Source organism: Leucoraja erinacea, unplaced genomic scaffold, assembly GCF_028641065.1.
Source record: "Leucoraja erinacea ecotype New England unplaced genomic scaffold, Leri_hhj_1 Leri_122S, whole genome shotgun sequence".
In the NCBI taxonomy this organism is placed as follows: domain Eukaryota; kingdom Metazoa; phylum Chordata; class Chondrichthyes; order Rajiformes; family Rajidae; genus Leucoraja; species Leucoraja erinaceus.
The window spans coordinates 60,445-72,981 of record NW_026575484.1 but is presented as its reverse complement, the minus strand read 5'-3'; the positions used below and the strand labels follow the sequence as shown (position 1 = coordinate 72,981).

Genomic DNA, 12,537 nt, shown 5'->3' with positions numbered 1-12,537 from the left:
TGGAGGAAAGGCTCCAGGCAGCCACGGTGGCGCAGCGGTAGAGTTGCTGCTTTACATTACAGCGCATGCAGTGCCGAAGACCCAGGTTCGATCCCGACTACGGGTGCTGTCTGTACGGAGTTTGTACGTTCTCTCCGTGAACGCGTGGGTTTTCTCCGAGATCTTCGGTTTCCTCCCACACTCCAAAAACGTACGGGTTTGTAGGTCAATTGGCTTGGTGTATGTGTAACGTGTAACATAGTGTTAATGTGCGGGGATCGCTGGTCTGTGCCGACTCGGTGGGCTGAAAGGCCTGTTTTCGCTCTGTATCGCCTTCTTAAACCCATGTGGAATTGTACTTCCGGTGGCGCTGGTGTTTTTATGTGGGGGAAGAGGGCACGGTGCGGGGGATACCGTCCTTCAGCCGCTTCCTGGTGAGGACGCGACTTTTATTCGAGTCGCGTCCTCGCCCCCCCCCCCCCCCCCCCTCCCCCCACAGCGGCCTACCTACCTGGATTGGCGCGGCCTTTCCTGCCGGGATCGACCGGAGCTCCAGCAGCGGCGGGACAGCGCTGGAACATCGCGGGGCTGGCGATGCCTTACCGGGGATCGCTGTCTGGAGCCCGGAGTGCTGGACCTGCTGCACCGACATCATGGAGCTGTGGTTTGCGGAGCTCCCAACGCGGGCGGCGCTGATGGACAGCGCGGGGTCCTGCGACTCTGCCCGGCTCGGCCTGCGGACTCAGGAGCTGCGGACTCCGGCAGCGGGAGGCGGCTTATCAGGAGGTCCGGGCCGCTGAGGAGGAGGATGCTCACCGTCGGGGTTCGGCGTCGGCGTTCCACCAGCCCGGCGTGAGGGCCTGAACATCGGGCCACCCGGGGCGGCGACTGCAGGTGCTCGGAAGGCCCCGACCACGGATGAACACGGAGGGGAGGCTGGCTGGACTATGGTGCCATCCTCACCTTGGTGCCATTTATGTTATGTTGTGTCGTGGACTTTCTGTGTTTGTGCTTTTTTTAATTCAATTTCAATTTTATTTTTAATATGTTTTATTATTTAATCATTATTTATTGATATTTTAATGATTTTTTTTATGATACTGCCTGTAAGGGAAATTCATTTTGTTGTCTCAAATTGAGACAATGACAATAAATTTGAATACAATACAATACAAATGTAGTCCCACGGAGAACGTACAGACTCCATACAGACAGGTCAGGATCGAACTCTGGTCTCTGGCGCACTGCCGCCCCTTGGCATAAACAGAATATGAGTTGTGATACGGCTGGAATGCAAATTCAGTGAAACAGAGGCCTGGCCATTTTAGAATTAAGTTAAAATGTTGAAATAATAACATTTTGGGCTTTGTTAAAATTGCATTCAGAATGTTATGTCCGTGCGTGGTGAATGACAACAGCGAGCAAGTTCTTCCATCAGTTCGTGCTATTGTGGGAATATCTGGGTGGAACAGTGGCACAACTGCTAGCTCCTGACCTCGAGCGCGCTCTGTGTGGTAGTTAAACGCTCTCCCTGGGACCACGTGGGTTTCCTCCAGGTGTTCCAATTTCCTCCCACACCCCAAAGATGCGAAAGTGGGACAATATAGAACTGGGGGGTGAATGGGTGATCGATAGTCGGCATGGACTCGTGGTCTGTTTCCACGCTATATCTCTAAGCTAAACTATAGAGAGGTTTAAGAAAGAACTGCAGATGCTGGAAAAATCGAAGGTAGACAAAAATGCTGGAGAAACTCAGCGGGTGAGGCCACCTCTATGGAGAGAAGGAATAGGTGACGTTTCGGTTCATCAGACTGAAGAAGTGTCTCGACCCGAAACGTCGCCTATTCCTTCACTCCATAGATGCTGCCTCACCCGCTGAGTTTCTCCAGCATTTTTGTCCACCCTGGGACATCTTAATCATATCGATAAACGCAGTAAAACAATAGTGCCCTCTGATTGAGATTAATAGGAACAAAGATTTATAAAGGTGATCGATTACTATTGATTGCCTTAGCCCACAGACACTTTGGTAGCAAATCATCAGATGAATAGATCGGATAGACGCACAGAGTCTCTTGCCTGGAGTTGGGTTAATCGAGGACCAGAGGACAGAGGTTTCATGTATTGTGTTCAATTCTGGGCACCAAGTTATCGGGAAGATGCTGTCAAGTTGGAAAGGGTGCAGAGAGGATTTAGGAGGTTGTTGCCAGGTCTCGAGGGCCTGAGCTGCAGGGAGAAGTTGAGCAGGCTGGGAGTTTATTCCTTAGAGCGCAGGAGGTTGAGGAGTGATCTTATAGAGATGCACTGTTTAAGAAAGAACTGCAGATGCTTGAAAAATCGAAGGCAGACAAAAATGCTGGAGAAACACAGCGGGTGAGGCAGCATCTATGGAGCGAGGGAATAGGTGAATAGGTGATGTTTCGTGTCAAGGCCTCTTCAGACTGATGTTGGGGGGGGGGTGGGGAGGGGGCAGGAAGAAGAAAGGAAGAGGCGGAGACAACGAGATCATGAGAGGAATAGATCGGGTAGACGCACAGAGTCTCCTGCCCAGAGTAGGGGAATCGAGAACCAGAGGTTTAAGGTGAGGGGGGAAAGATTTAATAGGAGCCTGAGGGGTAACTATTACACAGGTTTATAGAACAAACAGGTAGTTGAGGCAGGTACTATCGCAAGTTTTAATAAACATTTGGACAGGTCAAGGATTAGAACGGTTTAGAGGGAGATGGGCCAAACGTAGGCAGGTGGGACGAGTGTAGATGGGACATAGTGGTTGTGGACAAGTAGTTAACCTCTATGACTTCCGTCCTTATTCATGCCATCCAAATTGTACATTGAAAGTTGGCGTGCAGGTACAGCAGGCAGTGAAGAAAGCTAATGGAATGTTGGCCTTCATAACAAGAGGATTTCAGTATAGGAATAGAGAGATTCTTCTGCAGTTGTATAGGGCTCTGGTGAGACCACATCTGGAGTATTGTGTACAGTTTTGGTCTCCTAATTTGAGGAAGGACATCCTTGCGATTGAGGCAGTGCAACATAGGTTCACAAGATTGATCCCTGAAATGGCGGGACTGTCATATGAGGAAAGATTGAAAAGACTAGGCTTGTATTCACTGGAGTTTAGAAGGATGAGGGGTGAATCTTATAGAAACATATACAATTATAAAAGGACCGGACAAGCTAGATGCAGGAAAAATGTTCCCAATGTTGGGCGAGTCCAGAACCAGGGGCCACACAGTCTTAGAATAAAGGGGAGGCCATTTAAGACTGAGGTGAGAAAAACCTTTTTCACCCAGAGAGTTGTGAATTTGTGGAATTCCCTGCCACAGAGGACAGTGGAGGCCAAGTCACTGGATGGATTTAAGAGAGAGTTAGGTAGAGCTCTAGGGGGCTAGTGGAGTCAAGGGATATGGGGAGAAGGCAGGCACGGGTTATTGATTGGGGACGATCAGCCATGATCACAATGAATGTTGGTGCTGGCTCGAATGGCCGAATGGCCTCCTCCTGCACCTATTGTCTATGTAAGTTTCTGTGCTCTGTGGTGGCTGTTAAATCACCCTCATTACACAGGAGTGCCAAATTACAGGAATTTAATCCAAGGCATTCCTGGTTCAGCTGGGTGGCGCAGCGGTAGAGTTGCTGCCTCACAGCGCTAGAGACCCGGGTTCCATCCTGACTACTGGTGCTGTCTATACGGAGTTTGCACGTTCTCCCCGTGACGTGCATGTGTTTTCTCCGTGATCTCGGGTTTTCACCCACACTCCAGGTTTGGCTTTGGTAAAATTGTAAATTGGCCCCAGTGCGTGTAAGGGTGTGCGGGGATCGCTGGTCGGCGCGGACTCGGTGGGCCGAAGGGCCTGTTTCCGCGTACTGAACTGAACTCAAAAGTCAGGGCTCAGCCCGTGTTACATGTTCGATGGTATGTTTCGTGGTTGGAACACGGGGTTGGGGTTTTGACGAGCCGCTGAGATTGTGTGGTGTGGTTTGTGGAAGAACGCAGGAGCTTGCTTCCTCCCCTTGAAAAGCAGCACGGCACCAAAGCTGATCCAGAATCTCCTCCGGTAATTGTTGCCAGCTTTAGCGGGGTGCCCAGCTGCCAACCACATGGCAGCAGCTTAGAATCACGAGCATCGTGATGGAGACATTTAATGAATAAGCCCATTGTCTGGGGATTTAAAGTGAGCGTATATCGCCTCCTGTGGGAGGTAAAGGGGAACGCGAGCTGCAGATTGCCTTAAAAGACATTAACGTTGAGCATCAATCTCCAGAAATCTCCAGTTGATACAGTGTGGAAACAGGCCCTTCAGCCCAACTTGCCCACACCGGCCAACACTAGTCCCACCTGCCTGAGTTTGGCCCATATACCTCCAAACCTGTCCAATCCATGAGCCTGTCTGAATGTTTCTTAAACGCTGTGATAGTCCCTGCCTCAGCTACCTCATCTGGCAGCTCGTTCCATACACCCACCACCCTTTTGTGAAACAGTTTCCCCCAAAGGTTACTGTTAAATCTTTTCCCCCTCACCTTAAACCTATGTGCTATGGTTCTCCATTCCCCGACTCTGGGTAAGAGATGATTGTTCACGCTTTCTTCATTAATTAAGGTGGTAGGGGAAGAATGAGGCCTTTTCGGCCCATCAAGTCTACTCCGCCATTCAATCATGGCTGATCTATCTCTCCCTCCCAACACCATTCTCCTGTCTAACACCCGCACTAATCAAGAATCTATCTATCTCTGCCTTCAAAATATCCATTCAGAAACATCAATCTGACGAAGGGTTTCGGCCCGAAACGTTGCCTATTTCCTTCGCTCCCTAGATGCTGCTGCACCCGCTGAGTTTCTCCAACACTTTTGTCTACCTTTGATTTTCCAGCATCCGCAGTTCCTTCTTAAACATTTAGAAATATACTAATTCTTGATCAGTACTGGTGTCTGCGGTTATGGGGAGAAGGCAGGAGAATGGGGTTGGGAGGGAAAGATAGATAGGCCATGATTGAATGATGGAGTAGACGTGATGGGCCGAATGGCCTCATTCTTCCATCACATTAATTAATGGAGAAAGCATGAACAATCATCTCTTACCCAGAGTCGGGGAATGGAGAACCATAGCACATAGGTTTAAGGTGAGGGGGAAAAGATTTAAGTGCTCCTGTCACTTGTGACCTTCTGATGGTGGTTAATCCTGGTTGTGAATAAACGTTGCTTTCTCCTCCTAGGATTGAGTATCAGCGACGTGAGTCGACTAAACCAGCAGAAAAACGAGGACAGGAAATGCTCAGTGGTGAATGTGAATCCAGCCAACACACGACCGCACAGCGATACGCCAGAGATCCGCAAATACAAGAAGCGCTTCAACTCTGAAATACTTTGTGCTGCCTTGTGGGGTCAGTAATAGACAATAGGTGCAGGAGTAGGCCTTCCGTTCAATGTGATCATGGCTGATCGTCCCCAATCAGTACCCTGTTCCTGCCTTCTCCCCTGACTCCGCTATCTCTAAGATCCAGCTCTCTCTTGAAAGTATCCAGAGAACCGGCCTCCACTGCTTTCTGAGGCAGAGAATTCCACAGGCTCGCATCTTTCTGTGTGAAAAAGTGTTTCCTCATTCTAAATACAATACAATACAATACAAGACCATTTATTGGCATTTGAGTCTCAGTGAGGCTCAAACGAAATTCCGTTCCGAAATGGCTTACCCCTTATTCTTAAACTGTGTGGCCCCAGTTTCTGGACTCCCCCAACATCGGGAACATGTTTCCTGCCTCTAGCGTGTCCAAACCCTTAATAATCATATGTTTCAATAAGATCCCCCCTCACCCTTCTAAACTCCCAGCTGCTCCATTTTCTCAGCATATGACAGTGCCGCCATCCTGGGAATTAACCTTGTAAACCTACGCTGCACTCACTCAATAGTCCTTCCTCAAATTAGTGTGGACTAATAACCCCCCACAAATTCATGGAAGTGTTGACTCTTAAATGTCCCTGCAGCCTCTGCATGGCTCCCAATTCAGATAGGTGCGTTGTAGAATGGAAACAGGCCCTTTGGCCCAACTTGCCCACTCCAACCAACACTAGTCCCACCTGCTGCCGTTAGGACCGTACCCCTCCAAACCTGCCCTACCCATGTACCTATCTAACTGTTTCTTAAACGTTCGGATAGTCCCAGCCTCAACTACCTTCTCTGGAAGCTCGTCCATACATACACCCCCCACCCTCTGTGTGAAAAAGCTACCCATCAGGTTCCTATTAAAACTTTTCCACCCTCACCTTAAACCTATGTCCTCTGGTCCTCGATTCCCCTACTCTGGGCAAGAGACTCTACCCGATCTATTCCTCTCATGATTTTGTACCTCTATAAGATCACCCCCCTCATCCTCCTGCGCTTCCAATGGAATAGAGTCCTCGCCTACTCAACTCAACCTTTCCCTGTGGATCACAGCCTCTAGTGCTGGCAACATCCTCATAAATCGTCCCTGCACCTTTTCCAGCTTGACAACACACTTCCCATGGCATGGGTAACACAGCCCGGCTAGCTCAGTCAGTAGAGCATGAGACTCGTAACCTGTGGGTCCTGGGTTCGAGCTCCACGTAGGGCGACACACTAGTGCGGCATGTTGGCGCAGCGGTAGAGTTGCTGCCTTACTGCGCCAGAGACCCGGGTATGATCCCAACACAGGGTGCTGTCTGTACGGAGTTTGCACGTTCTTTCCGTTTTCCCACATCTCTGAGATCTTCGGTTTCCTCCCAGACATACAAGTTTGTAAATGAATTGGTTTGTTATCAATGTAAAATTGTCCCCAGTGTGTGTAGGGTGGCGCCATCCTCTGGGGATCGTTGGTGGTGCGGTTCGGTGGGCCAAAGGGTCTGTGCTGTATCTCTAAACAAAACTAAACTAAAATGGGTGCCCTGAACACAACACAATACTCTAAATGGTTGCAGCAGCATCTATGGAGCGAAGGAAATAGGCAACGTTTCAGGCCGAAACCCGGAAGGAAATAGGCAACGTTTCGGGCCGAAACCCGGAAGGGTTTCGCCGAAACGTTTCCTTCGCTCCATAGATGCTGCTGCACCCGCTGAGTTTCTCCAGCACTTTTGTCTACCTTCGATTTTCCAGCATCTGCAGTTCCTCTTAGAATTAGAATTAGAATTACCTTTATTGTCATTCAGACCGTACGGTCTGAACCAAATTTCGTGCCTGCAGTCATACATACAATAATAAACAACAATAAACACAAATTAACATCCACCACAGTGAGTCCTCCAAGCACCTCCTCACTGTGGTGGAGGCAAAAATCTTAGGGTTGCAAACCCTTCCGGAAATAGGCAACGTTTCGGAGGCGAAACCCCACCGGGCGATGGCACAACGTCCCCGCGGCCGAAACCCGCGCAAAAGGCCGGCTCAAACGTTTCAGGCCGAAACGTTGTCGAATTTGCCGCGCTCCAGTAGAGCGGACGCAGCTGCACCCGCTGGCTTTCTCCAGCATTTAGGTCTACCTTCGCCAGAACTGCAGTCCCAGCCACCTTAGCACCGTTCCAGCCCCGAGCCGGGTCGCCCTCATTGTGAGTTCGTTCCTTACGGTCGAACGCCAAATTTCCCTCCGGGAGAGTCTCATACCGCGCCAGGTCGCCATACGGGAGCGTCACAGCCCCTCGCCGGAGCACCGTTCCAGCCCCGAGCCGGACCGCCCTCACGGGAGCGAGCCCAGGGCAAACATAGAAACATAGAAATTAGGTGCAGGAGTAGGCCATTCGAGCCTGCCCCGCCATTTAATATGATCATGGCTGATCATCCAACTCAGTATCCCGTACCTGCCTTCTCCCCATACCCTCTGATCCCTTTAGCCACAAGGGCCACATCTAACTCCCTCTTAAATATAGCCAATGAACTGGCCTCAACTACCCTCTGTGACAGAGAGTTCCCGAGATTCACCACTCTCTGTGTGAAAAAAGTTCTTCTCATCTCGGTTTTAAAGGATTTCCCCCTTATCCTTAAGCTGTGACCCCTTGTCCTGGACTTCCCCAACATTGGGAACAATCTTCCTGCATCTAGCCTGTCCAACCCCTTAAGAATTTTGTAAGTTTTTATAAGATCCCCTCTCAATCTTCTAAATTCTAGAGAGTATAAACCAAGTCTATCCAGTCTTTCTTCATAAGACAGTCCTGACATCCCAGGAATCAGTCTGGTGAACCGTCTCTGCACTCCCTCTATGGCAATAATGCCCTTCCTCAGATTTGGAGACCAAAACTGTACGCAATACTCCAGGTGTGGTCTCACCAAGACCCTGTACAACTGCAAGTCCTGACTGGCTCTGCCTCCGGAGTCTCGAGGTCGCCAGCTCCGCCATTAGGCCTCAGCGCAGACGGAGGCAGAGAAGGGGGATACGACCAAAAAGTCGCATTCCCCCGAAGGGAGAGGCAGCAAGCCCCGTTTCAACCCCCCTCCCCCCCCCCCACATAAACACAGCCTAAAAAACAAAAACATAACTAGACAAAACGAAAAAAAAACCAACACAAAAAAGTAAAAACAAACGGACTGCAGGCGAGCCGCTGCTGCCAGGGCAGCGCCGCCACTTCCGGATGATTCTTTAAACACAATACTCTAAATGCGGTCTTGCATACACGACCAGGTCAGGTCGGAGGGAGTTCCATGTAATCCCGTGCTACCTGCTTCATGGTCGGATAGTCGGCGACTAAACCGTCTCCCCCACCTGGTGCGGTTTGCCAGGTGAGGAGGGGGCTGTGGACCCCCAGCAGGACCAAAAACAAGATCTGTCAAAGGGCGGGTGGACTCCAAGTGAGCCAACAGCTGTTCACACTTCAGTAGAAGTTGTGATCACTGTTGTACATGGCATTGTAAGGAATGATGATAAAACACACACCAACACACACACACACACACACACACACACACACACACACACACACACACACACACCAATATCCGATACTTCCAGCGGCAGAAGTCCGCAGGAACTGGAGGACAGAGACACGTGGTGCGTCCATCACTGTTCCCGTCGGTAACCAGCACCACTGCGTCGCTAATGTTTTTTTTTAATATACTCTTTTATTAGCATTCCATAAAACGGGTTTCAGGTATAATGCTATATGTATACATCATCCACTTATGTTTGTCTTGAATGGCCTCATTTTTGAGCTTTGTACAAAACAAATATAGAAACAAGAACACAGTAAAAACTACCAACACTTACGGAGTGATCCTTTCTTTACCATATAATCAAAAATTTGTAAAAAAAACTAAGTCTGGCCTATGAGGCGTTAAAGCCCTGTCCCATGGTACGAGTTCATTCCAAGAGTTCTCCCGAGTTTGCCCTGATTCGAACTCGGGGATTTACGGTAATGGCCACTCGTCGGTACTCGGGGCTCTCGTGGAGATTTTTCAACATGTTGAAAAATCTTCAGGAGTCTTCCCGTGCTTACCTGCCGTTAGCGAGTCTAGAAACATAGAAACATAGAAATTAGGTGCAGGAGTAGGCCATTCGGCCCTTCGAGCCTGCACCGCCATTCAATATGATCATGGCTGATCATCCAACTCAGTATCCCGTACCTGCCTTCTCTCCATACCCCCTGATCCCCTTAGCCACAAGGGCCACATCTAACTCCCTCTTAAATATAGCCAATGAACTGGCCTCAACTACCCTCTGTGGCAGAGAGTTCCAGAGATTCACCACTCTCTGTGTGAAAAAAGGTTCTTCTCATCTCGAGTCTTCCCGAGTACCTGCCGTTAGCGCTAAGTGACGTCCCCGAGCTCCGACGTACCCGCTAGGTTCATTCTCCGTGCTGACCACGAGTTTGATTTTTTTAAAACTCGGGAGAGCTCTTGGAATGAACTTGCACTGTGGGACAGGGGCCATTACATAGTTAACCCAGTTTTCCCAGCGTGACACAAATAAATCCCGTTTAATGTAAACATATGCTGTTATGTTCTCCATTTTATAAATGTCCATTGTGATGACCATCCATGTTGCTAATGTTTTCAACAAAGATGATGATGTATAACTGCGACATGACTGACCTCCTGAATGTGGAGGGGGGGGCATTACTTTTGTTGTCGTGAGGCTTATTCAACCTTGCACCCTGTACTGTGTCAAAGGTGTGAACCTGCTGGTGGGAACAGAGAATGGACTTATGCTCCTCGACCGCAGTGGACAAGGCAAGGTCTACAGCCTCATCAGCCGCCGACGATTCCAGCAGATGGATGTCCTGGAAGGACTCAACCTCCTCATCACCATATCAGGTGAATCTTTTTGCCCCTCTACAACCGAGACCAATGACCTGGCATCCAAGCGTTTGACTGCGCTGGGCCTGGACTCGCTGGAGTTTAGAAGCCCGAGGGCGGTGGGGGAACCTCATTGAAACCATCCGAACAGTGAAAGGCCCGGATAGAGTGGACGTGGAGAGGATGTTTCCACTGACAATAGACAATAGGTGCAGGAGTAGGTCATTTGGCACTTCGAGCCAGCACCGCCATTCAATGTGATCATGGCTGATCATCCCCAATCAGTACCCCTGCCTGCCTTCTCCCCATATCCCCTGACTCTGCTATTTTTAAGAGTCCTCTGGTCCTCGATTCCCCTACTCTGGGTAAAAGACTCTACCTGATCCAGGTTTCAGGAGAGAACAGGCCTTTCCCTACACACCCCTCTACGGAATGAATAGAATACTTTCTTGTCACATTTGACAAGTCACAGTGAAATTCTTTGCTTATATACGCAAGGTATGCAAATAGTGGCCACATAAAGGGCACTCACAAAGTTACAAAGCATCCGCGAGCCAGGTCCCCCTTTCATTTTTGTTCCAAGGAATGCCGGCTGGCCTTTGATCATCTTGTTACTCGCCCCACCCCCTCAGGTAAACGGAACAAGCTGCGAGTCTACTATTTGTCCTGGTTACGGAATAAGATTTTGCACAATGACCCCGAAGTGGAGAAGAAGCAGGGCTGGACCACCGTGGGTGACATGGAGGGCTGTGTCCACTACAAAGTGGGTGAGTAATGATCCCCAGCAGCAGAACTAGGCTGTTCACACCATCCCGTCTCCTCCGTCATTCCATCGTCGTTCATTCATCTCTCCCTCTTAACCCCACTCTCCTGCCTTCTCCCTATAATCCCTGACACCCGTACTAATCAAGAACCAATCAAAGGTACACAAAAATGCTGGATAAACTCAGCGGGTGCAGCAGCATCCATGGAGCGAAGGAAATAGGCAACGTTTCGGGACAAAACCCAAAGGAAATAGGCAACGTTTCAGGTCGAAACCCGAAGGGTTTCGGGCCGAAACGTTGCCTATTTCCTTCGCTCCATAGATGCTGCTGCACCCGCTGAGTTCCTCCAGCATTTTTGTGTACCTTCAATTTTCCAGCATCTGCAGTTCCTTCTTAAACAAGAACCAATCAATCTTTGCTTTACAATTGTGTGGGAAGGACCGGTCACGGTGGCGCAGCGGTAGAGTCGCCGCCTTACAGCGAATGCAGCGCCGGAGACCCGGGTCCCATCCCGACTACTGCTTCTGTCTGTACGGAGTTTGCACGTCCTCCCCGTGACCCGCGTGGGTTTTCTCCGAGATCTCCCGTTTCCTCCCTCACTCCAAAGACGTGCAGGTTCAGATTCAGATTCAATTTTAATTGTCATTGTCAGTGTACAGTACAGAGACAACGAAATGCATTAATTTGTAGGCTCATTGGCTTGGTGTAAATGTAAAAAAAAAAAATTGTCCCTAGTGTGTGTAGGATAGTGTTAATGTGCGGGTCGGTGCGGACTCGATGGGCCGAAGGGCCTGTTTCCGCGCTGTATCTCTAAACTAAACTGCGGATCCTGGTATGTACCGAAGATAGACACAAAGTGCTGGAGTAACTCAGCGGGTCAGGCAGCATCTCTGGGGAGAAGAAGGATGGGTGACGTTTCGGGTCGGGACATTCCAGTCCCCTGGTTATTTGTGTGCAGAGATGCTGCCTGACCCGCAGAGTTATGCCAGCACTATGTGCGTATCTTCAGCTTTTACAATACCCAATGAAGAATCAGTAAAGAACAGTGGCGCAGGCGTTGAATCGCGCTACCTCCAAGCGCCAGAGACCCGGGTTCGATCCTGACTACGGGTGCTTGTCTGTACGGAGTTTGTACCTTCTCCTCGTGACCTGCGTGGGCTTTCTCCGGGTGCTCTGGTTTAGAAACATAGAAACATAGAAATTTGGTGCAGGAGTAGGCCATTTGGCCCTTCGAGCCTGCACCGCCATTCAATATGATCATGGCTGATCATCCAACTCAGTATCCCGTACCTGCCTTCTCTCCATACCCCCTGATCCCCTTAGCCACAAGGGCCACATCTAACTCCCTCTTAAATATAGCAAATATATTCCCCCCCCCACATTCCAAAGACACAGATCTGGAGGTTAATGCCCTGAGTATAATTGTAAGTGGTCCCCAGTGTGTGTGGGATGGTGTAAGTGTGCAGGGATCGCTGGTGAGCACAGACCCGTTGGGCCGAAGGGCCTGTTTCTGCGCTGTATCTCTAAACTAAACTAAACAAAGTGCCTATGGATTTCAGGTCT

General features: G+C 49.7%; 1 protein-coding gene across 9 annotated transcripts in view; it reads left to right on the top strand.

Moving 5' to 3' along the window:
* Positions 1–12,537, top strand: part of LOC129715537 (misshapen-like kinase 1) — a 230,204-nt gene that overhangs the window by 202,448 nt on the left and 15,219 nt on the right. For all 9 annotated transcript variants that reach the window (XM_055665413.1, XM_055665411.1, XM_055665412.1 and 6 more), the window contains 3 exons: positions 5,193–5,360; positions 10,085–10,228; positions 10,843–10,977. In XM_055665413.1, coding sequence (XP_055521388.1) covers positions 5,193–5,360; positions 10,085–10,228; positions 10,843–10,977 — 447 coding nt within the window. The remainder of the gene's footprint in view (positions 1–5,192; positions 5,361–10,084; positions 10,229–10,842; positions 10,978–12,537) is intronic.